Source organism: Colias croceus, chromosome 21, assembly GCF_905220415.1.
Source record: "Colias croceus chromosome 21, ilColCroc2.1".
In the NCBI taxonomy this organism is placed as follows: Eukaryota; Metazoa; Arthropoda; class Insecta; order Lepidoptera; family Pieridae; genus Colias; species Colias croceus.
The window spans coordinates 8,856,633-8,884,058 of record NC_059557.1 but is presented as its reverse complement, the minus strand read 5'-3'; the positions used below and the strand labels follow the sequence as shown (position 1 = coordinate 8,884,058).

Genomic DNA, 27,426 nt, shown 5'->3' with positions numbered 1-27,426 from the left:
TTTTTTAATTTAATTTCAATATTATTTGTGTCTATTCTGTTGACGATTTTAAATAAGCTTTTTATTTGAATATGCTTTTATTAATTTCATCTTTAATAAGCAAACCTACCTATTTACAAGAAATATTGAATCTACCTATTTCTATACCTTTTTTTAGAGTAAGTTATGGTCACGTTTGCGTCATTTTAATTTATACAACACATTCTACTACACTGCTACATAATAAACTTCAACTGTATTCTACATCTTATATTTACCATCACTAGACTTCAAGAAGTATGATTTTCAATGCACGTGATAGATGCGAAAGCTCTCAAAGAATAAGAAAGACTAATGTATTTTCAGATAAGTCCCAGCTTGACTGCAGTTCGTTTATCTAAGCATTGAAAATATCTAGAAGTTTCGAGCAACACGAGAGAATATGCAACTTTATAGGTGCCATTACTGGAAACCTCTTTACTTATCTGTAACTGTCGAACGTTTGAATTATTATTGTTTAAATACTTTGCTGCCATAAAAATAAATTTGGAGAAGAAATCTTAATGCTTAAAGTGATTTCTGTATATGTTTGGAAAATATCATTCATCCTGGAATGTTATTTTTACGCTTTATTAAATAAGTTATCACGCGAAATATTTTTTTTTTTTTTGAAGTTATACTTCTTTTGGCGCGATGGAGAAAAATGATGAGAGTGAATTTTTAAGATGCGCGCGCACACCGACACCTAAATTTAACAGCATGAAGTTAGTTCTAGGTGGTATGAAAATTGATAACTATGTTCAAGTTGTATATTCTAGTATTTTTATACCATACGCCAAAGAAGTATAACTTCTAACGCGTGTACATAAGTACACACGTGTGGTCGATGGTACACACACTCTTTTTGGTAAATATGCCTATGCTATGCATTACATCACTCATGGGTTGACAATTGCGTTTGTAAAGTAAAACATTGAAGGAAGAAGCTTTAATACTACATCTGTACCTTATTAAGTATTAAATGCTACAAAACTTATACTAAATTACATAACACGTTTAAAAGAGCAACTATACTGTTCCTTGTCTGTTCTTCTCTGTAGAAATGGCTTTCCCAAACGATGGTAAATATTAAATTATATGTATATTGTCGTTCAAAAACACTTCTCAATGAAACCTAGTTCAACGAATAAATGTGAGTATGGATATATATTATATTCTAGTAGTTATTACATTTATTTAAGTCATTTTGTAATCTTTTTTTTGTATGTTTGTATTGATGTAAATAACTGTTGGCTGACCTTAAATAAATAAATATAAAGAAATACACTTACAAAGCACGAAGCTGAGGTGTGTATGAGCACAAATGAGTGGGCAGTCTAGTGAGGCGGGCGCGGTCCAGCCGCAAGGTCCGGAGGCGAGAGGTTCCGTTGAGAGACGGCACGCTGGGCAGACCGCGGGCTTCTGATAGTATCCTGTAATAAGGCATGTGTGATTGATTCTCAGTTATATCTTTTGTTACGTTACTTGGTAAACGTTTTGGGATTTTACGACATTTTGAATGATAGGTTAAGAACCGTTAGGTTAGGTTACAATTTTATAAGCGATTTTTGTTTTCCTTCTATTACTATTGAGTATTACGTTAATTAATAAATATCAATAAACACAAAGGAATCAAATGATATACAATTTTTTTTTTATTAAAATTAGTTTATCTCGTAGTTAGTTCGCGTAGACGCGTAGACGCGTAGGCGCGTTCTTGGATAGGTAGACATAAACAGTCAATCCTTCATTAAAAATGGACGAAAATATTAAATATCATGTTCGCGTAAAAAATTTCTTAATCTCAGTATAATATATCCTTAGTATAAATATGCTATTGTATATATCGATTAATGTAGAGCAATAATAAAATATAAAGAAACATCAACCATAAATCCATGCAACGTATGAATAGAAATATTTATTCACGTCAACTTCGCACAGAATTGAAAAAAATATCAAGACCGCAATATCGGGGGATATAAAAACCTATCAAATTAATCTGAAAAGGGATAAGTGTACGGACAAGAAGTGTCGAGCCAATTTCGTCGTCAGATCGCCTTTGGAAAGATTATTCATAGAGTTACAAGACGTGGCATTCATTGGGTCACGGAATCTAGCAATTTAGAATTATAGCTGACTGTGGAATTCTAAAAGCTATCTAGAATATATTTACGTCAGCGTTTTTATAATTAACTGAAGTATATTTTAACAGCTAGAAATAGAAACAGTTAAAATGTTTTGAGGAGTCTTTCGCGGCAGAATCAGTTCACACATAACGTAAAATACTTAAGTTAGTACATTAGTCTGTGTTAGTACCTATAGGTTTAGTTAAGTTTCATTGTAATCAAAACTTAACCGATGTTTAACTTAGACTTAAAACTGACATAAGTTTATGTCTATCTATTATTGTAAATTAGACTATACGCGACAAATAAACGAATTTTTATTTTTATTTTAAGTATAAATAAAAGTCGTTAAAATTACGAAGATGTGAAACAAAGAGCCTACATTATATTTTCATATCGATTCCTTTATGAACTGGATTGTTACGCATATAAAATGGGAACAATATACTTATAAAATTAATATAACGAGCTTATAAAATTACTCGTAGAGCGTGAATTTCAAATCTTCAGAGACAAAAGCACACTTAGTATTCGCATCACAGTTTATTAACCATCGTTACAATGCAATGTACAAAACAAAGAGCGAATTGCTTTTAAGATTTATGGAGGCGTACATTTTAATGTAAATATGATTATCAAAGTCAAAGATATATTAATTTACTTACCGTATCTCGGATTCTCCTTTTACAATTTTTGTGACGTAGAAATAAAATCTCTGCCTTATTTCAGGAACATTTTCTAACAATTAATTCTTAGTTAAAAAAAAGTTCTTATCCTAGTAAGGGTTCATAATAATATTTTTATAAAAATTGAATACATTATCAGAAATAAGCCAAAACTTCCAGGTCAGACATGATGTGAACTACATACTACCTACATCATTAAACTAATTGAAGTTTTAGTTTCGAAACTATTTTTAATATTTAGCAACCACTATTAATCTTGGCAGAGTTCTTTGATCCAAGCGAAGATCCTGAAATGATATCGCAATCCGCAATCAGCTTTAATTGAAGGTGATCTATTTCATTTTGCAGCTTTAGATATTCTAAAATTATCCACTTAATGATTGAATCTAAAATAATCCTTGACACAAATTGTAATTTTAGTATCAATTTTCTTATTGGTCATCAACCTTAGTGACATTGGTCTGTATAATTTATCTATGGCTTTAAATTTTTATGAACCTATTTTTAAAAAAAAACAAATTCTGTAATAACTAGGCGAAAACAACATCGATGTTAAGGAGATTAGAGCATATTGTAAACCAATTTAAACTTTGGTGGTTAATAACATGCCCCGGACTCCATTACGAAATTTCTAATTTAAATTAGGGCAAGATGTAACAACATAAATAAATAAATAAATAAATAAATAAATCGTTTATTTGCAAGTAAACATGGTATACATAGGTGTTAAGAATAAGATACATTATTTCAGCATGTTTAGCCGTTATTCAACGGCATGCAAATACATTTTTCATGAGATATAGGTACATTTTCATATTATGTCTTCTTAATTTTATTTTATTAAAATCAATTCATTTGTTATTCATTCACATTATTATAATTAATATTTCACAATTCATTCATATTCATTACAAAAATTACATACATTATTACAAAATCAATATTAAGACGCAAGTAGGTAGACAATGTTAATTACGAGTTTAGGTATTCTTTAACACTATAAAAACATTTCTGTTGAAGCCATTTATGAAGTTCTTTAAAAAATAATTTAGTATCTAAGTTTTTTAATTTAGTTGGCACTTTATTATATATTATTATACTCATATAAAGACAGTTTTTATTATATTTTTTTAATCTAGGATTATCTTTTAAAATTAGTTTACTTGGATCTCTGCGACTACGGCTATTTAAATCACTTGCCTTTTTATAAAGATACATATGCTTAGTCACAAACACGCACATATCATAAATGTAAAGAGATGGCAATGGCAGCAGACAAAGTTTTTTAAATATCGGCTTACAGGACTGATCCGATCTCATACCACATAAGGCCCGTATACATCTCTTTTGAGCCAGAAATGCTCTTGTTATATCGGTACTATTGCCCCAGATAACAAGTCCATAACGCAAAACAGATTCCACGTAAGCGTAATAAGAAGTAAGTGCGGTTTTTAAGTTTGTAACCCTTCTTACTTGCCTTAATGCATAAACAAATTTATTTAATCTACTACACACATTTTCTATATGTAGTTTCCAGTCTATATTTGTATCTATTGTCACACCTAGAAACTTTATTTCATTTTTTGCTTGTATTTTAGGAATGTCAAAGTTAAATTTATTAAATTGTAAAAATTTTGTTTTGTCCAAATTTATTTTCAAATCATTAATGTCAAGCCATTTTATTATGTTGTCAATACTATAATTAATGTCATTTATGTGGTCATGTATATTATTTTTGTCAGAAGTTACAATTAAAGAAATGTCGTCAGCAAATTAGATGCACTTGTGATTTGTTATATTAACTATGTCATTTACATATAATACAAAAAGAATTGGACCAAGTACACTGCCTTGCGGTACGCCATATTTTATTATTTCGTAGTCAGAAAAATAATGCGTTATTGCATCGTTTTTATTTACTTCAGAAATTGTTACACACTGCTGCCTATTTTGAAGGTAAGATCTTATCCAGTGAAGCGTTTGCCCTCTTATACCGTACGATTCTAGTTTTTTTAATAGTTTATAGTGTGACACGAAGTCGAACGCTTTGGAAAGGTCAAAGAAAAGAGCTGTAGTTAATTTGTTTTGATTAATGCTGCCTAAAACTTTATCCATCAGGGAATATATAGCCAATGTGGTTGATTTATTTTTCTGAAACGCATACTGATCTTTAGAAATAATATTAAATTTATCACAAAAATTAACTAGTCTTTTATGCATACACTTTTCAAAGATTTTTGATAGAATGGGTACCAAAGTAATAGGTCGATAATTATTTACGTCATGTTTGTTGCCTTTTTTAAATAACGGCTTTACTATAGATTTCTTTAACGCTTCTGGAAAAATTCCCAATGAAAAGGAGACGTTTATAAGATAGGTAAGAACATCTAGAATTTCATCGATACATGACTTTATCACTTTAGTAGTCAATCCATCATAACCTACAGAGCTAGTCGTCTTCAAAGAGTTTACTATCATCTTTACTTCATTAGTCGTCATGGGATTAAGAAACATAGTGTTTGCGTTTAAACTAATATTACTTTCATATACCATAACATTGCGATTTGTCAGGGTCGTAATTGAATCTATATAATGTGTATTAAATGTATTAGCAATATGTGTAGGGTCTGTAATTGTAGTATTGTTGTATGTAATTGTATCTATGAAATCTATGTTATTTTGATCCGCAACTTCATTTTTTATTACTTTCCAAACTGCTTTAGTAGTATTAGAACTGTTATGTATAAATTTTATGTTAGCTAATTTTTTTGATTTATAAATACATTTTTTCAGTACATTCGAGTATTTCAGGTATCTAATTTTATTTGCTGCATTTTTTACTTTATAATAATTGCATCGTAGTAAACGCTTTGTTTTGCAACTTTTTCTTAGACCCTTACTGATCCAATTTTTAGGTATTGTGCAGCTACTTTTCAATTTAATTTTAATATATGGAAAGCACAGGTTATAAAAAAGGCAGAAGTGTTCGTGAAATGAATTAAATGATGCGTTAAAATCCAACTCTTCACAAACATTTGCCCAAGAGAGATTACTCAGACATTCCCTAAATTTTTTTATATTAGATTGATTATAATCTCTTTTAAAAATGTAATGAGGTGTAGGGAGATGTTTTATGATGTTTGTTGGAAAACTTATCAATTGTGCTGTCTCGTGATCTGACAAATAAAGAGGCAAAACGGATGCAGAGGCATTAGGTATATTGCTTAATATGTGATCTATACAGGCAGTATTTCTAGTTGGAACATTAATATGGATGTTTAAATTAAAGTTTCGCATCAAATGCTTAAAGTCATCAGTAACTTTCCCTTTCCTTAAGGTGTTAATATTTAAGTCACCTGTAAGAATAAATTTTGTTTTTGAGTTATATTTTAAATTTAAGTCATGTAACAGTCGGTCAAGTCTATTTAAAAACGAATACGGATCTGATAAAGGTGTTCGATATATACAAATAATAATTAATTTTATGCTTGGAATCTCTACCCCACATACTTCAAATACATTCTGTGAAGCATATTGATTAAGAAATGATAGATCTTTAAAATGTAAGTTATTTCTTAGTAAAATACAAGATCCACCGCGCTTCTTTTCACGACAGAAGCATGTTGCCATAGTATAATTATTTATTTTGAAAAAACGTTCACACCCTTTTTTTAAAAATGTCTCAGTAAGGCAAATAACATCTGGATAGAAATCAACAAGTTTTAATTCATTTATCGTTAATTCTAAAATTTCCTTTTTTTGATAAAATACTAGCAATATTTTGATGTAAAATTTTAAAATTTGTAGGAGTGTCTTTATACGCGAAAAAACTTATTTCTAACATTTGTTATTTCTTTATCTATAATATTGTTGGAATTAGAAACTATGTCTTTGGTATGAGTGCAATTACGATTTCTAGACCAATAGTAGGGCAGCGTACCTTTCTTGGGCTCACAATATATTTTACTTTGTTTACCGTTATTAGTGTCTTTAACTAATTTATTTAGATTAGACGGCTTAACATATTCGTCATCATAATCAATTGAATCGATATAGAAATTAATGGATTTACAAACATTAAAAAATTTAAAACTTTTAAAGTTATAATTACAATTCATAAAAATACAATTTTTATACCACCTACACATTTTCTCAATGCTATCATTTAATTTATACAGATTCAAGTAATTATTATTTTTGACATTCAATACAATAATAGAATTTTTATCAAATTTTTGTAAAACACTCTGCAAACATGAAAGTACCATATTAGGGTTTTGATCATTTTCACCAATACATAATATTATTTTATCATGAGCCGTCAAATTTACGTTAATACAGTTCTTAATAATCTCCTCGCTGCAAGCATTTGGTTTTATTTCACCGTACACTTGATATTTTTTGTACGAAGTGTTGTATCGAGAAGAATTTAATGCTGTAGCTAAACCTGAACACTGCTGAGTTCCATAAATAAATATTTTTCTACAAGATACACGCGGTGCTGAACTAGACAGCGGACAGACAAGCGTTGATTTTTTCGGCAACCGTGGAACATCCACTTTGAAATTTTGTATACGTTCAGTGATCGACAGTATTTCTTTACATGCCATATCTAAATTGCATTGTAGTTGCATAATTTTTCGCTCCAGATATTCCAATTTAATTGTATCACTGAAATGGACATGTTTTTTAGTCACAGGTGAATTTTGTAATGATTGACTAGACAATATAGGAAGTACATTTGGGCAAGATGAATTTCGCCTGTTTGTATGTTTTGGTGCTTCATTTTGTAATGAAGTCAAATTTTGAAAGCATTTTAATATATTTAATTCTGTACTCATCGTTTTTAATTGTTTACGTAAATCAATATTTTCCATTTTGGATTCTTCAGATATTTTCCTCATATATTGAATTTCAAGTCGAAGTTGGGATATTTCATTGTTTAAATCCATAACGTTATTTTGCGATACAGGCTGTACTAGTTTTAAAGGTGAACAGTAAGAATCGTCCGATGTATCGGTTAGAAAATGAGAATCAGTAATTTGGCATAAATCTTGATTGATATTCTCCGATTCATCATAAGTCAGACTGTGTGTTGGTTGTTTTCTTCTCATTGTTATGTTTGACATATCAATTGGTAAGCAAGATTTGCAAGTCCATTTCAATCTAGATTCGACTGACATTAAAAAATATAATTTCTGTGACAAACCAGCACAGTCAAAATCAAAGATGTATTCACATTTTGCACATTTTATACTATTATTTCCATCTATCAATGTTTTACATCGGCTGCAAGTCATACTGTTTGCCATCTCGTGACGAAGTTGTAGTTTTAAATGATTATATCAAGTATTTATTACAATAATTTACTTCACTGGTTTCATTAATTAAATGTTTAAAACTCCAACGTTGTTTTTACAATCTTGAAAAAAAAAAAAAAAAAAGAAATTTAAATATAATGCCACGTTCGACCTGCCAGTCTCGAACTCGGGTCCACTCAGTATATGATTTAATCCGAAGCGGCCGCTCGGAAGCTAGCCGCACCTTACGGGCCTTGGTGAAAAAATTAGAGTATTGGTAAGGCTGAGAATAGGTTAATGACTTGCAGTTTGTTCGCCAATCACATTCAAGTAATATAAGCTGTATCACTGTGACTTAACAACGGTTTTGTAAACAAAGGAATTTAACATCCGAGTTTATTTTGATGATATCACTTGCTATAACAGTCCTTTATGATTATTGTTTTTATTATTTTACGAGATGCAGTTTATATAATGTTTTCTTCACAGTTTTTTTTTGTGATTTTAATACTATTTAGTTATTTACACTGAAGTCTAATACACAAACACACCACATCGATTGTTTTTCTCCAATTAACAGCACTTATTGTTACACAACGATTTTAATAATAATTTAGTCCAAAAGTTCACAGTATTTCACTTTTCATGTTAATTTACTCTTTTTTTAGATTTTTAAATAATTTCTATGTATTAGAATACATCTGCATATCATTCGAAGTTCATACATGAAAATTTATTTAAGTACACAGAGTAGCAACTAGCAGTAGGTATAATCATAATTGGAATATTAAATTTCAGATTAGTATTATGAATTGCTTACCGTAATTACATTCACAAAAACAAAGTTCCTAAGTTCTGGCCTTGTATGCATTGGTAACTGAACATTGAATGCGGACTTATAAGCGCTAGCTGCCCGGGTCACTCTAGTATTTCAGTATTAAAATTGTGGTAAGTTTCGACCTCATTTCCAACCCGTACTTATAAACAACTGGATGAAAGTTGTAAAGCACAGGTTTTATTTTCGTTCACATTGCACTAGAAGTCGGGGAACGTAAACAATGCGACCCGGTGTCGCCGCCACACAATGCTCGTTGGAAATTGGAAAACAACAGTTCGAGTTAAAGTTTTATTATATTTGGTGCAGTACACGTGAAGTTTGGTCGCAACTGCACCGCATCCCCGATATAGGTCACTCTGTCGAAATTATTCTATTTTCCAAATGGACAGCATTCTATTTGAAGTCGTGTTACAATTTTGTTATTCACTTTTGATATTTTAAACTTCGCGGGATATAGCACAAATGAAAGGGTTTGTGTATTTTGCAGCGAACAACGTAATATGTTTGGTTCACATTTATTCTTTTAGGAAATTAAAGTTTTTAATGAAATCATTTCCAAACGAGTAGACACAAATATTTTAAGGATTTTTTTACATACTTAAGTAGTAACAGGAGTTTCAACTTTGAATAGTTGTCATCTTGTACCAAACAACGTCATGACACGCTATAGGAAATGAAATAGATGTACATAAATTAGTTATTTAAATGATTTCTACGCAAAAAATAGTGAACTATAACTCCAGCAAATGCAACCCAATTCAAACCGAAGTACACTTGACACAACTGCTAATCTATGACCACTACAAGGTCGATACTCACAAGGTAGTCAAGCGAGGAAGGTGCTCCAGCGCCTGATGATGAAGCTGGGATAAAGGGTTGCCCCGCAGCTCCAGCCTGATGAGTCGGGAGCAGGCTTGCAGGCCAGGGGACACGCGTTCTATTCTGTTGTTTGCTAGGGACCTATGAAAAGATGTGATGTTTGAAAAAAGAGCGTGTAGGCCGAGCACACGTGTCAGAAGTGAAACTTCTTAGGCAAAATTCAAAGATACCAAAATCGACGCCTTACTCCATGTCGTGACGGTATTGGCATGACGCGGTACGCGCCTAAAGAAGTTTCACTTGTTTATGAAGCTGTAAGGTACGCACTTTCAGAAATTCGTAAACATTTTTAGGATAAAGATTGAAAAACTAGATATTAAACTAATTAATTAGGTACAAAACCACCCAATAAAATAGTTTAACACATTTTCAAATAACAAATAAATATTCAATTCTAAAATCTGAATGGATAGCGAGCCACGTAACCACGTTGATTCAAGTTTCGGTTACATTGACAACCCGATACAACAATTCAATGAAATAATTGAATAGCCACAATGAATGAATAAATATACTTACAAATCTTCCAACATTGGCAAGAGCGAGATAGCAGGCGGCAGTTCACTTAACATGTTATCTTCAAGACGCCTGTCAACAAAGAAAACATAATATAAGACTACTTTAATACATATAATTAAATTCATTTACCATATCAGAAACACCATTTAAAGGTGTTCATTTAAAACAGTTAAGTATTTTACACACAGTTTCTTTTTGCTAAAAGACTAATAAATGTGTACTTTATCTTTTCCACTTCATACCTACGTAAATACTTATTTTTCAAGAAATTTTTAACGTTCAAAAAGAAGGCAATTAGGAATTGAAAGACCCGTTCTGTACACGTCCTGCTTTTAAAAAAACTGATAAAGAAAAATATGTTTGTAATATATCATTTGAAAAAGTGCCTTTTATAGTGATAAAATATAAGTTTCGAAAACAACTTATAATAAATTGATGTTTATTTTATTTATTTATTTAAGCCTTTATTGCTCATACAAACACACATATTATATCTAAAACTAAATCCATCCGAAACATTATTATTTAACACATCGGATTTTCCAGTTTGGTGGCCTCTTCCAGCCGCTTCTACTCATTTCTATTCTTCGCATGTCTCGTCCATACTATTCCACCAATCTTTTTAATATCATCTAACCATCTCTTCACTTGTCTACCTTTCTTTCTTTTTCCATCGCGTGGTTGCCATTCTGTTAATAGTTGTGTCCATTTCGTTTTACTGTCCCTAGTCATGTGTTTATTTTCTTTATTAAGCTATTGCATAGCTTCTATCGCGGGCCTTGAGCGCGGGGACCGAATCGAGAAATTCCGTAACGGAAAAACCTCACGCTCCCCACTCCGACGGGCTCGGAGGTGTGGCTTGAAGGCATGCTATGCAATAGCTTTACCGCGGCAGTCCCCGAGTGCCACACGTCTTTTTTATATTTTCCATGTTTGCTTTTACAATTCAATTACTGGAGACGAACTAGAAACATCATGTTTTCAATCTATATTAAAACAATAACTCAACCGCTATTCACAAAAACCAGAATAACATTATTAAGTACATTTAACAGTCAGTATTTCTGAGCTAGGGATCTCTTCAAAGTTTCGGACAAATATTTTACTTGCAAACCTAAACAAACGTCATAACTCAAAACCACAACTTATTTTGTAAATTTCAGAAACGGCTTTATGTGTGTTTATTTTACCCAAAAATTACACCAAGTCGTTGTTCCATTTTCACATCATGAAATCGTCAGATTTATTATATCAGAACTGCGTTAAATATTAAAGCAAAGAGTCTTCCTTCTCATTAAGGACGCGTTTACGAATCTGACAAAAATAAGCAGTTTTTCGATGCATTTTGCGGCAAAATAATACAAAACCAAATTTGACTAATAATTACCATAGATAGATTACTCCTTAATCTTTAAATGGTAGGAATTATTTAATCGAAAATTTTGGTTTATAATATTGTAAAAAATAATTTCCGTTGCCTCTTCACACAAAATTGACAATATCGTGATGAATATAGAAGCATTTTTCTATTATTTAATAAAATAAATTTACTTATTTAAAAATATTTTAAGTAAGCAGACATGTCCAACTCAAAAAGGTAGGAACTAAAACTATCAAAATGTTACAAATAAGCTGAGAAAAAAATTAAAATCAAATCTTATTTTTTCACATATTTAACTGTAACGCGTGATACTTATTGCATGGAAATAAGGGTTATTTTATTTGACACTATCTTGATTTATTGTACAAAAATTTGTAATGAAATATTTTAGTAATTTAGTCGGCGCTCGGACGCCTTTGTGAGTAGACGCTGTGACGCTTGTAGGCAGCTCCTCGTTTACGAAAAGATCGCTGTACGTATACAAAATATTTGACCTAATAAACTTGATCATTGACGCATTCTGCACCGACAACCAAGGCACACCAAGGAAAGATTTTATTTATAGTTTTTCATACTTATGGGATTATAAATTTCATATTTAGTTTCTGACTTGATGGAGTGACCTGCATGTGTACTTCGAAGACTGCTACTGGAACTAATAGACGAGTAGAGCTAGGTGTGCCGAGTTTGGGCTCGTTTTGTTAGTTATGTTGAGACCTTACCTCCGGACTTGATGGAGTGACCTGCAGGTGTACTTCGAAGACTGCTACTGGAACTAAAAGACGAGTAGAGCTAGGTGTGCCGAGTTTGGGCTCGTTTTATTAGTTATGTTGAGACCTTACCTCCGGAATTGATGGAATGACCTGCAGGTGTACTTCGAAGACTGCTACTGGAACTAAAAGATGGTTAGAGCTAGGTGTGCCGAGTTTGGGCTCATTTTGTTAGTTATGTTGAGACCTTACCTCCGGACTTGATGGAGTGACCTGCAGGTGCATTTACAAAATATGTTTTATTAATTAATGTAATAATATAGTGTCGACTTATAAAAATACTACAGGTTTGCCGGCAGCTTCGCCTGCATCATTTTTAAATTTAACCCAAATTCGGCGCCATTTTGAAATTCTTTGTTAATTGACCGATTTCGTTCAAAATCGATATCTGAGGATCCTTAGGATCACAAAACAGGAAACTGTTACCAAAATTGAAAAAAAGTCAACGCCATTTTGAAATTTTCTGTTATTGTACCGATTTCGTTCAAAATCGATATCTGAGGCTCCCTGGGATCGCAAAACAGGAAACTGGTACCAAAATTTTAAAAAGTCAGCGCCATTTTGAAATTCTTTGTTATTGTACCGATTTCGTTCAAAATCGATATCTGAGGCTCCCTGGGATCGCAAAACAGAAAACTGGTACCAAAATTTTTAAAAGTCAGCGCCATTTTGATATTCTTTGTTATTGTACCGATTTCGTTCAAAATCGATATCTGAGGCTCCCTGGGATCGCAAAACAGGAAACTGGTACCAAAATTGAAAAAAAGTCAACGCCATTTTGAAATTTTCTGTTATTGTACCGATTTCGTTCAAAATCGATATCTGAGGCTCCCTGGGATCGCAAAACAGGAAACTGGTACCAAAATTTTAAAAAGTCAGCGCCATTTTGAAATTCTTTGTTATTGTACCGATTTCGTTCAAAATCGATATCTGAGGCTCCCTGGGATCGCAAAACAGGAAACTGGTACCAAAACTTTTAAAAGTCAGCGCCATTTTGAAATTCTTTGTTATTGTACCGGTTTCGTTCAAAATCGATATCTGAGGCTCCCTGGGATCGCAAAACAGGAAACTGGTACCAAAATTTTAAAAAGTCAGCGCCATTTTGAAATTCTTTGTTATTGTACCGATTTCGTTCAAAATCGATATCTGAGGCTCCCTGGGATCACAAAACAGGAAAATGGTACCGAAATTTAAAAAAGTCAACGCCATTTTGATTTTTTTGTTATTGTACCGATTTCGTTCAAAATCGATATCTGAGGATCCTTAGGATCACAAAACAGGAAACTGTTACTAAAATAAAAAAAGTCCACGCCATTTTGAAATTTTTGTTATTGTACTGATTTCGTTCAAAATCGATATCTAAAGATCTCTAGGATCACAAAACCGGAAACTGGTACCAAAATTTTAAAAAATCAGCGCCATTTTGAAATTCTTTGTTGTACCGATTTCCTTCAAAATCGATATCTGAGGATCTACGATCGCAAAATAGGAAACTGGTACCAAAATTTAATAAATTCAGCTGGTAAAGAAGCAAAATATACAATTCTTGCAGTTTCTGTCAGTTAACTGTCGAATCTTTCTGCCAGCGTAACCAGCAGAGCTCAGTTTGATCCTAAGGATCCTCAGGTATCGATTTTGAACGAAATATGTCAATTAACAAAGAATTTCATAATGGCGCCGAATTTTTTAAATTTCGGTACCATTTTCCTATTTTGTGATCCCAGGGAGTCTCAGATATCGATTTTGAACGAAATCGGTACAATAACAGAAAATTTCAAAATGACGTTGTCTTTTTTTCAATTTTGGTAACAGTTTCCTGTTTTGTGATCCTAAGGATCCTCAGATATCGATTTTGAACGAAATCGGTACAATAACAAAGAATTTCAAAATGGCACTGACTTTTTAAAATTTTGGTACCAGTTTCCTGTTTTGCGATCCCAGGGAGCCTCAGATATCGATTTTGAACGAAATCGGTACAATAACAAAGAATTTCAAAATGGCGCTGACTTTTAAAAATTTTGGTACCAGTTTCCTGTTTTGCGATCCCAGGGAGCCTCAGATATCGATTTTGAACGAAATCGGTACAATAACAAAGAATTTCAAAATGGCGCTGACTTTTAAAAATTTTGGTACCAGTTTCCTGTTTTGCGATCCCAGGGAGCCTCAGATATCGATTTTGAACGAAATCGGTACAATAACAAAGAATTTCAAAATGGCGCTGACTTTTTAAAATTTTGGTACCAGTTTCCTGTTTTGCGATCCCAGGGAGCCTCAGATATCGATTTTGAACGAAATCGGTACAATAACAGAAAATTTCAAAATGGCGTTGACTTTTTTTCAATTTTGGTAACAGTTTCCTGTTTTGTGATCCTAAGGATCCTCAGATATCGATTTTGAACGAAATCGGTACAATAACAAAGAATTTCAAAATGGCGCTGACTTTTTAAAATTTTGGTACCAGTTTCCTGTTTTGCGATCCCAGGGAGCCTCAGATATCGATTTTGAACGAAATCGGTACAATAACAGAAAATTTCAAAATGGCGTTGACTTTTTCAAATTTTTGTAACAGTTTCCTGTTTTGTGATCCTAAGGATCCTCAGATATCGATTTTGAACGAAATCGGTCAATTAACAAAGAATTTCAAAATGGCGCCGAATTTGGGTTAAATTTAAAAATGATGCAGGCGAAGCTGCCGGCAAACCTGTAGTATTTTTATAAGTCGACACTATATTATTACATTAATTAATAAAACATATTTTGTAAATGCACCTGCAGGTCACTCCATCAAGTCCGGAGGTAAGGTCTCAACATAACTAACAAAATGAGCCCAAACTCGGCACACCTAGCTCTAACCATCTTTTAGTTCCAGTAGCAGTCTTCGAAGTACACCTGCAGGTCACTCCATCAAGTCCGGAGGTAAGGTCTCAACATAACTAACAAAACGAGCCCAAACTCGGCACACCTAGCTCTACTCGTCTATTAGTTCCAGTAGCAGTCTTCGAAATACACCTGCAGGTCATTCCATCAAGTCCGGAGGTAAGGTCTCAACATTACTAACAAAACGAGCCCAAACTCGGCACACCTAGCTCCACTCGTCTATGAGTTCCAGTACCAGTCTTCGAAGTACACTTCGGCAAGTACTTGTTTACCAAACAATCACTGTCCAATGAAATTAGATAAATGGTATCTACTTTTGTGACCATTCAACGTTACAAATAGATAGGGAGGCGAGGTAGCTAAATGGCGTAATTAAACGGCGCCGTCGAGACTTATCAAAATCGATAGATAAAATAATTTCGAAAAGAAAAGCTTCTATGGTAAAAACCATTTTAGCGGTGGGTTTGGCGTGTACGGATTTTCAAAAATGTAAAAAAAAATAGTTACTTGGGCATTCTCGAGCGCGTCAGATATTCATACTACGTATGCCCCAAGTGCCTCTGATAACAACGGTATACTAATCTGCCGGTTTGCGTGGTGGGGCTAGGCATATTAATTCGTCAAAAATGCACAAAAAAAAAATTTACTCGAGCGCGTCAGATTTTCGGAAGGGGTGTTAAGTAGGCCCCAAGGAAGCTCCCCTTAAAAAAACTGACGATTTCGGCGTGACGATAAGTTACGATGAATTTTTGAAAATGCAGAAAAAAAAAGTCCTTTTGAAATACTCGAGCGCGTCAGATTTTCATAGGGGAGGTTTATCTCGGTCTCCTGAAAGCATATTTTCTTAATCTGACAAAAATGTTGGTGGGTTCTCTTAATCTGACCGAAAAAGGTTTGAGAGTTTCTTTTTTTTAATCATCGTTATTTCATATCAATTTTTCTTAACACCCTCAGTTTTCGAGATATACTCAAAAAACCGGGAGTTTGAGTTTTTATGATGCTTCAAGTCAAAAAGTTTTAACTTTGGACAAAAATGTAAAAAGACCTTTTTTGTGTAAAATAAAATTACCTTTTTTGTTTATTCAAACTTTTTTTTTGTAAAATGTATCGTTCGCGACTTATATACTGCAACGCGTTTTTCGGAAGACGAAATGGCTCCTCCAGACTTCCGGTCACGCGGAAACCGGCAGATTTTGTATTTTTAGTAAGTTTTAGATTATATTCTTCAAAATAAAAATAAAAACAATCGCGCTCGAGAATGCCGGATTAACGTTTTTTTTTTACAAGTTCGCGACCCTATAACTTGGCGGCGTCAAGGACTTATCGTCAGATTAGTTAAATTTAGTCTTAAAACACTAAAATCAACCCCCAATATCTTAATCTGACGCGCTCGAGTATTTCAGACTATCGATTTTTTTTTACTAATCTGATCGTCTATCCTGGGCGCGCGTCACTACTTAAAGAGCTAAATAGTTAACAAGGTTGTTCTATTAGGTCTAAGGTATCTCTCATATCTTAAACTGCCACGCTCGAGTATTGCAGAAAATTCCCCTCTTCGCCTCCCTATCCAAAACTTTACAAATCAAAGTAAAGTTAAAAAAAACATAGCAATAAAAATAAGCTCAATTATCAAGTCGTGTCAGTTTACTCATAATTTCGCCGCTTCGCGCATTTCGATGTGTGTGTGAGTCCTTAAGGACGTATTTACAAATTGACGCGCATCAATTTTAGGTATTGAGTCTTACTACTACACGTGCACGGCTCACACACACATAGAAATGCGCGAAGCGGCGAAATTATGAGTAAACTGACACGACTTGATAATTGAGCTTATTTTTATTGCTATGTTTTTTTTAACTTTACTTTGATTTGTAAAGTTTGTAACGTTGAATGGTCACAAAAGTAGATACCATTTATCTAATTTCATTGGACAGTGATTGTTTGGTAAACAAGTACTTGCCAAAGTGTACTTCGAAGACTGGTACTGGAACTCATAGACGAGTGGAGCTAGGTGTGCCGAGTTTGGGCTCGTTTTGTTAAAAAAATTATACTGCGTCCGTATAACAGGTATACCTGTTATCTATGGACGCAGTATAATTTTTTTTTAATTGTACCGATTTCGTACAAAATCGATATCTCAGGATCCTTAGGATCACAAAACAGGAAACTGTTACCAAAATTTAAAAAAGTCAACGCCATTTTGATTTTTTTTGTTATTGTACCGATTTCGTTCCAAATCGATATCTGAGGATCTCTAGGATCGCAAAACAGGAAACTGTTACAAAAATTTGAAAAAGTCAACGCCATTTTGAAATTTTCTGTTATTGTACCGATTTCGTTCAAAATCGATATCTGAGGCTCCCTGGGATCGCAAAACAGGAAACTGGTACCAAAATTTTAAAAAGTCAGCGCCATTTTGAAATTCTTTGTTATTGTACCGATTTCGTTCAAAATCGATATCTGAGGATCCTTAGGATCACAAAACAGGAAACTGTTACCAAAATTGAAAAAAAGTCAACGCCATTTTGAAATTTTCTGTTATTTTACCGATTTCGTTCAAAATCGATATCTGAGGCTCCCTGGGATCGCAAAACAGGAAACTGTTACAAAAATTTGAAAAAGTCAACGCCATTTTGAAATTTTCTGTTATTGTACCGATTTCGTTCAAAATCGATATCTGAGGCTCCCTGGGATCGCAAAACAGGAAACTGGTACCAAAATTTTAAAAAGTCAGCGCCATTTTGAAATTCTTTGTTATTGTACCGATTTCGTTCAAAATCGATATCTGAGGATCCTTAGGATCACAAAACAGGAAACTGTTACCAAAATTGAAAAAAAGTCAACGCCATTTTGAAATTTTCTGTTATTGTACCGATTTCGTTCAAAATCGATATCTGAGGCTCCCTGGGATCGCAAAACAGGAAACTGGTACCAAAATTTTAAAAAGTCAGCGCCATTTTGTAATTCTTTGTTATTGTACCGATTTCGTTCAAAATCGATATCTGAGGATCCTTAGGATCACAAAACAGGAAACTGTTACCTAAATTGAAAAAAAGACAACGTCATTTTGAAATTTTCTGTTACTGTACCGATTTCGTTCAAAATCGATATCTGAGACTCCCTGGGATCACAAAACAGGAAAATGGTACCGAAATTTAAAAAATTCGGCGCCATTTTGAAATTCTTTGTTAATTGACAGATTTCGTTCAAAATCGATACCTGAGGATCCTTAGGATCAAACTCAGCTCTGCTGGTTACGCTGGCAGAAAGATTCGACAGTTAACTGACATAGAAACTGCAAGAATTGTATATTTTGCTTCTTTATCAGCTGAATTTATTAAATTTTGGTACCAGTTTCCTATTTTGCGATCGTAGATCCTCAGATATCGATTTTGAAGGAAATCGGTACAACAAAGAATTTCAAAATGGCGCTGATTTTTTAAAATTTTGGTACCAGTTTCCGGTTTTGTGATCCTAGAGATCTTTAGATATCGATTTTGAACGAAATCAGTACAATAACAAAAATTTCAAAATGGCGTGGACTTTTTTTATTTTAGTAACAGTTTCCTGTTTTGTGATCCTAAGGATCCTCAGATATCGATTTTGAACGAAATCGGTACAATAACAAAAAAATCAAAATGGCGTTGACTTTTTTAAATTTCGGTACCATTTTCCTGTTTTGTGATCCCAGGGAGCCTCAGATATCGATTTTGAACGAAATCGGTACAATAACAAAGAATTTCAAAATGGCGCTGACTTTTTAAAATTTTGGTACCAGTTTCCTGTTTTGCGATCCCAGGGAGCCTCAGATATCGATTTTGAACGAAACCGGTACAATAACAAAGAATTTCAAAATGGCGCTGACTTTTAAAAGTTTTGGTACCAGTTTCCTGTTTTGCGATCCCAGGGAGCCTCAGATATCGATTTTGAACGAAATCGGTACAATAACAAAGAATTTCAAAATGGCGCTGACTTTTTAAAATTTTGGTACCAGTTTCCTGTTTTGCGATCCCAGGGAGCCTCAGATATCGATTTTGAACGAAATCGGTACAATAACAGAAAATTTCAAAATGGCGTTGACTTTTTTTCAATTTTGGTACCAGTTTCCTGTTTTGCGATCCCAGGGAGCCTCAGATATCGATTTTGAACGAAATCGGTACAATAACAAAGAATATCAAAATGGCGCTGACTTTTAAAAATTTTGGTACCAGTTTTCTGTTTTGCGATCCCAGGGAGCCTCAGATATCGATTTTGAACGAAATCGGTACAATAACAGAAAATTTCAAAATGGCGTTGACTTTTTCAAATTTTTGTAACAGTTTCCTGTTTTGCGATCCCAGGGAGCCTCAGATATCGATTTTGAACGAAATCGGTAAAATAACAGAAAATTTCAAAATGGCGTTGACTTTTTTTCAATTTTGGTAACAGTTTCCTGTTTTGTGATCCTAAGGATCCTCAGATATCGATTTTGAACGAAATCGGTACAATAACAAAGAATTTCAAAATGGCGCTGACTTTTTAAAATTTTGGTACCAGTTTCCTGTTTTGCGATCCCAGGGAGCCTCAGATATCGATTTTGAACGAAATCGGTACAATAACAGAAAATTTCAAAATGGCGTTGACTTTTTCAAATTTTTGTAACAGTTTCCTGTTTTGTGATCCTAAGGATCCTCAGATATCGATTTTGAACGAAATCGGTCAATTAACAAAGAATTTCAAAATGGCGCCGAATTTGGGTTAAATTTAAAAATGATGCAGGCGAAGCTGCCGGCAAACCTGTAGTATTTTTATAAGTCGACAAACTCAAACTCAAACTCAAACATTTATTTATTCAATTAGACTTCTTCGAGAAGCACTTTTGAAACGTCAATACATATTTTTATCATTTACCACCGATTCGGAAAGCAGTATCTATGGAGAAGAATCGGCAAGAAACTCCATAGTTGCTCTTTTAAATCATTTCAGTATTACAATTTAATTTTACAAAATATGTAAGTAACCGTACGTATACTACGACACTATATTATTACATTAATTAATAAAACATATTTTGTAAATGCACCTGCAGGTCACTCCATCAAGTCCGGAGGTAAGGTCTCAACATAACTAACAAAATGAGCCCAAACTCGGCACACCTAGCTCTAACCATCTTTTAGTTCCAGTAGCAGTCTTCGAAGTACACCTGCAGGTCACTCCATCAAGTCCGGAGGTAAGGTCTCAACATAACTAACAAAACGAGCCCAAACTCGGCATACCTAGCTCTACTCGTCTATTAGTTCCAGTAGCAGTCTTCGAACTTTCGAAGTACACATGCAGGTCACTCCATCAAGTCAGAAACTAAATATGAAATTTATAATCCCATAAGTATGAAAAACTATAAATAAAATCTTTCCTTGGTGTGCCTTGGTTGTCGGTGCAGAATGCGTCAATGATCAAGTTTATTAGGTCAAATATTTTGTATACGTACAGCGATCTTTTCGTAAACGAGGAACTGCTTACAAGCGTCACAGCGTCTACTCACAAAGGCGTCCGAGCGCCGACTAAATTACTAAAATATTTCATTACAAATTTTATCAAGATAGTGACAAATAAAATAACCCTTATTTCAATGCAATAAGTATCACGCGTTACAGCTAAATATGTGAAAAAATAAGATTTGATTTTAATTTTTTTCTCAGCCTATTTGTAACATTTTGATAGTTTTATCTAGTACCTTTTTGAGTTAGACATGTCTACTTACTTAAAATATTTTTAAATAAATCAATTTGTTTTATTAAATACAAGAAAAATGCTCGTTTATTCAGCACGATATTGTCAATTTTGTGTGAAGAGGCAACGGAAATTATTTTTTTCAATATTATAAACCAAAATTTTCGACTTAAAAATTAGTACCACTTAAAGATTAAGGAGTAATCTATTTATGGTAATTATTAGTTAAATTTGGTTTTGTACTATTTCGCCGCAAAATGCACCGAAAAACTGCTTATTTTAGTCAGATTCGTAAACGCGTCCTTAATAATAAGCGGTTAATAAACGAGGACAAAGTATACGTCTGAATGTAAGCAGGGAAGTGTTTATCACACACCATAAGAAATATACATTTGTATTGTACACTGATAATGGCGAAGAAAACATCATCATTTAGAAAATAATACATCCATTTGAGACGGAACTATAGCTCTTTGTTTCTTGTTAAATAGCAGTTACATTGATATCAATACAGCTCAAACAGACCTATTGTTTATCTCAAATAATCTCCGAGATTGTTGGCAAATAATATGTGATAAATCCAGAATCTATTGTGGCGAAATATGCTTGTGATATGTTTGTTTATGAAGGAGACGGGAAGGGCATTGGTAACATGTGTTGCCTGTAGGCTTCTTTGTGTCGATGAGAAATATAAAACGGGTCAAGTATGAAGAATCACGACGTGTCTTTGGTAACAATATCCTTGTAAATCGTTGTGGGTGTTATAGTCGTATGAAAAGGCGCTACAGGTCTTTTATATGAAATATTTACAGTAAAAATAGTTTATGATACTATTCCTGAAATCAAAGTAACCTTTTTGTTGTCCGATGCTAACTGTATGATATCATTAAAAATATTTTTATTTCTCATGTGCTTATACTTAACACATGTTGCGAATAAAATATTTCATATTAAATTTAATTAATATTTTAGTATAGAGCAACAAACTATAAAAATCCCGAGACTAATAAAATATCAACAGTGTAACCCAAGCCGAGGTACTAACGAGGAACATTATTCAACTGTGCACGCAATTTAGGAAAAAATCTCTTAGTTTATGGCCACTATAACTCATAAATCTTTAATATTTTTCTCGACGGGTGCAAATAAGGTGAGGAATTGCAGCGATGTTATTAATGCGGGGTCTTAGAAGAAACTGTTTGGAGGGAATGCGTAGGGCTTTGGAACAAGCGAATAGCTTTTTAATTTTATATATCTACATCGTTTAATGAAATAACATTTGTATTGAGATTGTGAATGTAAAGTACAATAAAATACATAGTAGTTAATAGATATGTTATAATGTTTGTTTAGGCTTTAAACTGCCTCTTTATTTCTAACAGCAGTTTCAGCAACTGGAAAGCTCTAATTAAAAAAAAATATATACCAACGTATTGCGTGTACGAACGCCAAAAACCTTTACATTTCTAATTAAAGTAAATTACAATACAAATAATCATAAAAGCAGTACCTATACGTAGTATTTATTAAAATTCTACTTCATTAGCTTTAGTGGCCCGGCCTGAATTAGTGCAGCGATCGTTAGTCGCAGAAACTTCCGAGAGGTTAAACTACTGCCATATTATTAGCGACTATTGTGATCAATGAATGGTTTAGGGACCACGTGTGCTGTATACCTATTACTGAGGTTACTTGCTTGTGTAGCATCTCGTATGTCTTTCGTGTAACAAATAAAGAGATTGTTTGAATGCTTGTTTTAATGCCAGACATTAGGACAATTTTGATGCATTGATATTACAATTTGTGTTTGGATGCATTTTTAATTGTATCTGTATTGAATATCTGTAAAGATCTATGTTCCCATAATCAAAAATAAAGAAAACAAAAACAATATTCAAAGAAAAATTGAACAATATGAGCGCTAAACTCGCTTTTCTCCATCCGAAAAATACACAATTAGGGTAAACGATTAGTAATTTTCCTTAACTATTAAATCCATGTATTCATAATATGGACCACGGTAACGTTCAGTGTTTTAATAAACATACACCCACGTGTGATCCCAATCAAGGGTGCGATTAGATTATATATTAACGTTAAATAGACCAAGGTGAAGAGTATTTGTATTATTACATCCTTCAGTACGGTTTTTGTTATGTAAACAAAGCATAAAGCATAAAGTACCATATTTTATGTCATCCATGAACTTCTACAATCATTTAATTATTATAAGAATAACATTATAGTAGAGCCATTTTAATAGGCAACATTTGACAGTTCAACAAAATTCAACAACGTAACCTAGTAACGACGACATAGAATAACATGATATTTCGTTTTGTTAGAACTGCACATTTGCTTAACTTTTTTTAATTACGATTACATATTTATAATAATAATGACCGATACAAGTAATTTTAAGATTTCATTTTACTGATAAACCATCCTAAACATAATAAACAATTTCTGAATTGAAGAACTGACGTCGCTACAATTTTGTGTCAATAAACCTTTTTTCTTTTTAAATACTAGAGACGTTACTCTAAAAATCGAAATCTGACATCTAGAATCGAATGCATTGACTACTTGTGAATAAAAATCATCATAAATTAATAAATTCGATTGACAAATGTTTCAAATCCGTATCGATTAATTCACTTTAATCGATGTTTTTAAGCAGGTTACCTCTCTTCGAAGATAAAATTGATAGACGTCAAATGTTGCCTATTAAATTGGCTCGACTATAGTTAGCGGTACAATTTATAGATTGAAATTGAAGATAGGGTAAGTGACGCTGAAAACTCGAATCAATCAATTCTGACAGTAGGCAATTTATGTAAAATCTTGATAATGGTCCATCTATGGCTCCTCTCCTGTTGTTCGTAGCGTGATGATATATAGCCTATAGCCTTCCTCGATAAATGAGCTATCTAACACAGAAATAATTTTTCAAATCGGACTAGTAGTTCCCGAGATTAGCGCGTTCAAACAAACAAACTCTTCAGCTTTATAATATTAGAATAGATTATTAACGAATGATTCACTCCAGTCCAAACAGCAAATAAGCAGACTTCTGCGATATGATAGAAGTAAGTAAACAATAGAAACAGAAGAAAATAACTAGTTATGAAGGTAGATCGTATTTTACACCTCAAATTAAATGATTAGGAAAATGTAACTGTGATTGATAATAAAGTTTAGGTATAAATAACGGTAGTAAAAGACGAGTTATGGATGGAACTATTGTTCAGGCGGTTCTTTCCTTTTAATGAGAAAAGTGGAAGATTTATTTTTCGTAGACGATAGAAGTACCCATTATACAAATTCTATTGTCTATATTGATTCTATTGATTGTGGGAATATTTTATTCAGTCTACCTACATGTTAGAATATAAATTGCCCTTACAGGAAATATGTGAAAACTTACGAGACAGGTTTTGACATACGAGATTCTTACACTCCAATTCTCTTTCTGCTATCTCGAATTATTCAAATCTTGTTGATTCCCTTCTTTTGTTACACGTTTTTTACTTTACTTACTGTACAAAGAAGCCAGTCTATGTCCTTGAAGTTCTACTGTAGAACATTGCATGCTACCCCTCTGTGAACACTACTGTAATTACAAGTCAGCGTAAACTTTTAGTTAGGGAGTAATTAAAATAATTCGTACGCCGTAAATCACGCGATAGCGTCTTATCTAACGTCAGCTTAATGCGACCCGGCGGGAAAATAAAAATAAGCATGATAGATTGCGTCAATTCTGCTTTCCATTTATCTAAATTGCTTGAAGAGGCGCAATGGATGTGTAACAACATGGCTGCGATAGTGAAATAAATTTTTACGATGTTAGACACACTATCGCGTTGGAGTCGCAAAATATTATCGTCAAACAACTGTAAATTTTTATCGCCTTTTATAATTGAACTGAAAATGTAGCAACTTACCTAAATTACCACACATTACATTAACGACATGGAACATATAATTGAACTTAAGTATTATGAATCCAAAAACATGACGATAAATTAAAATAGATGGCCCACTCTGACGATAAATTTACTCTGCCGAATGCGGCAGCGAGGCTGTGTCTTGTTCAAGCAAATAAATTACCACATAATAATAGCTAGTCACTTAAGACTTGTGTGTTATTTTGTATACTCTTGTCTGGGACTGTCCCCTTTTAGTCTGGATTGAGTTCAAATTTCAAGACTTCTCTATAAAGTTTAAATGATATTTCGATGTATTTTCCTTGAGAGAATATCTGGTTATTATTGTACAGTGCGATTGTTATGTTATATTTTTTGTACAGAGAAAAACGATAAACATAAAACGATGATTTTATGAAGCGGAGACCGAAAATCGGTACATATTTCGGGATACGAGTAAACGTTACTTTATATTATACAGTATATGTGCGTTTATCTTTATTTGTACCAAACTACTGTATACGGTATTATAACATTTTATCCCTAGTCGATTGTCCTGGTTTCGCCCGTGTTGAACAAATGAAACATAGGCTATGTTTTATTACGCTTTATCCCGATAAAGCAAAACAAGCATAAAACATATTATGTTACATCGTTACAGACAAACTAACAGGTAAGTAAGAATAATTTTTAAAATCCGCCGAGTATTTTTGAGTTAAATCGTAACAAACAAACAATCAAACATTTTCTGTATACTGGTACTTTTGATTAGTATATTTACAGGAATTTCATTATTTTTATTCGCTACATTTAAAGTTATGCATTTGAAATAGAAGTACTTACAGCACCCGCAGCGCCGGCGTGTTAACAAAAGCGTTCTGGTCGATGTACGTGATGCGGTTGCGTTTCAGGACCCTGTTGATAATAATACAATCGTTATTTTGCTTTTAACAGGCTATTTTAAAATTACCCTTTCAGTACGGAACCCTTAAAATAAATAATGGTTACAATTTCTCGTTAACAATAATTCAACGAGAACTTTTTGGGACACTTTCATCAAGAACTATACCAACCAAATGTAATATATCTACATTAAATGACATATTATTCTGTATCTGTATGATGCTGATAATAAAATAAGCAAAAATAAGTAAATTATATTTGCCATGGTAAACTGAATGTCGACATCTACGTTTCCTCCCCTATTTATGAAAAACACTGAAAATGGGTTGCGTCCAAACGTTCATTATTGTTCAAAAACAAGGAAAAAACATATTTCATGATATTTATGAAATTAGATATAGGTACCTAATGATGATTATGAAAGTATCTATAGAAGAATTTTACTGAAATACCGTTATGTATTAATTTGTTTTGAAAATCATTCCGATCGTTTTATTATTTTAAATTAGCTCATTGACCACTTAATAATTACATTTTGAATTATTCCCTTTAAACAATGTTTAAATTAAATGAAATCAACACAGAAACATGTAATTATATTAAATAAAGTACAGTTTTCAAAGAAATACCAACGTCATTACTTCAATATGTGTATAATTGTTAGCAATTTAAACTTGAATTAATTACCGTGCAAGTTTCTCACAGACTACTTTAATTTTATGTTTATTGTATAACAAATAAAACCCTATTATCTCTATTAACAGTTGCTATCTTGACTTATTTTAATTCTAATAATACTATAGGTATGTTTAATAATACATAGTCTTCATTGCTTTTCACGTAGAATTTAATGTGTTTCTTTAGCTACTTCGAACCAGCTACCTACTTAGCTACTTCTACTCAGAAGACACTTAGTTAAGCTATTAAATTATTGTTAGTTGTAAATTATCTTGCAATAAAGGCTTTCATTCATTCATTCTTAGCTACTTCAGCCTGTAATTAAATTCTTACAATGGTCAATAATATTGTCAATGATACTCAAAATACTACAAAACAAATATCTCAGTATTGACTATGAAACTGGTAACCCAACACATATTATTATATTATCTGTGCCCAAACCAAACCAATAGTTGCGAATACGATTTTTGTAGCAATAAGCCGTATCTTAGTTTGGATTGCGCTTTCAGCGACGGGACGCCTCTATTATGGTAATACAGTCAATAAAAGGAATATTTATATGTGTACAAATTATAGGTTTGCCCCTTGGCCCTTGTGTTTGGGATTCATTGATTTATATTACCCGGAATAAATATGATATTCAGTGCGGTGCTGAATATGTAAGTTTTTCATACAGTAAACAGTTAGCATATAATAAAAAAATTACCATTTCATAGATGAAACACAATATTATGATCATTATTATTATATCGTCATGTGTAAATATATTATAAATAAGTAGTATTTATAACAACAAAAAATAACATTCTG

At 32.9% G+C, this 27,426-nt stretch overlaps 1 protein-coding gene across 1 annotated transcript in view; it reads right to left on the bottom strand.

Moving 5' to 3' along the window:
- LOC123701515 (lutropin-choriogonadotropic hormone receptor) overlaps positions 1–27,426 on the bottom strand; it is an 83,834-nt gene that overhangs the window by 12,358 nt on the left and 44,050 nt on the right. Inside the window, exons 6-9 of the mRNA XM_045649020.1 lie at positions 25,876–25,947; positions 10,370–10,438; positions 9,791–9,931; positions 1,311–1,451 (exon numbers count right to left, since the gene is read on the bottom strand). Coding sequence (XP_045504976.1) covers positions 1,311–1,451; positions 9,791–9,931; positions 10,370–10,438; positions 25,876–25,947 — 423 coding nt within the window. The remainder of the gene's footprint in view (positions 1–1,310; positions 1,452–9,790; positions 9,932–10,369; positions 10,439–25,875; positions 25,948–27,426) is intronic.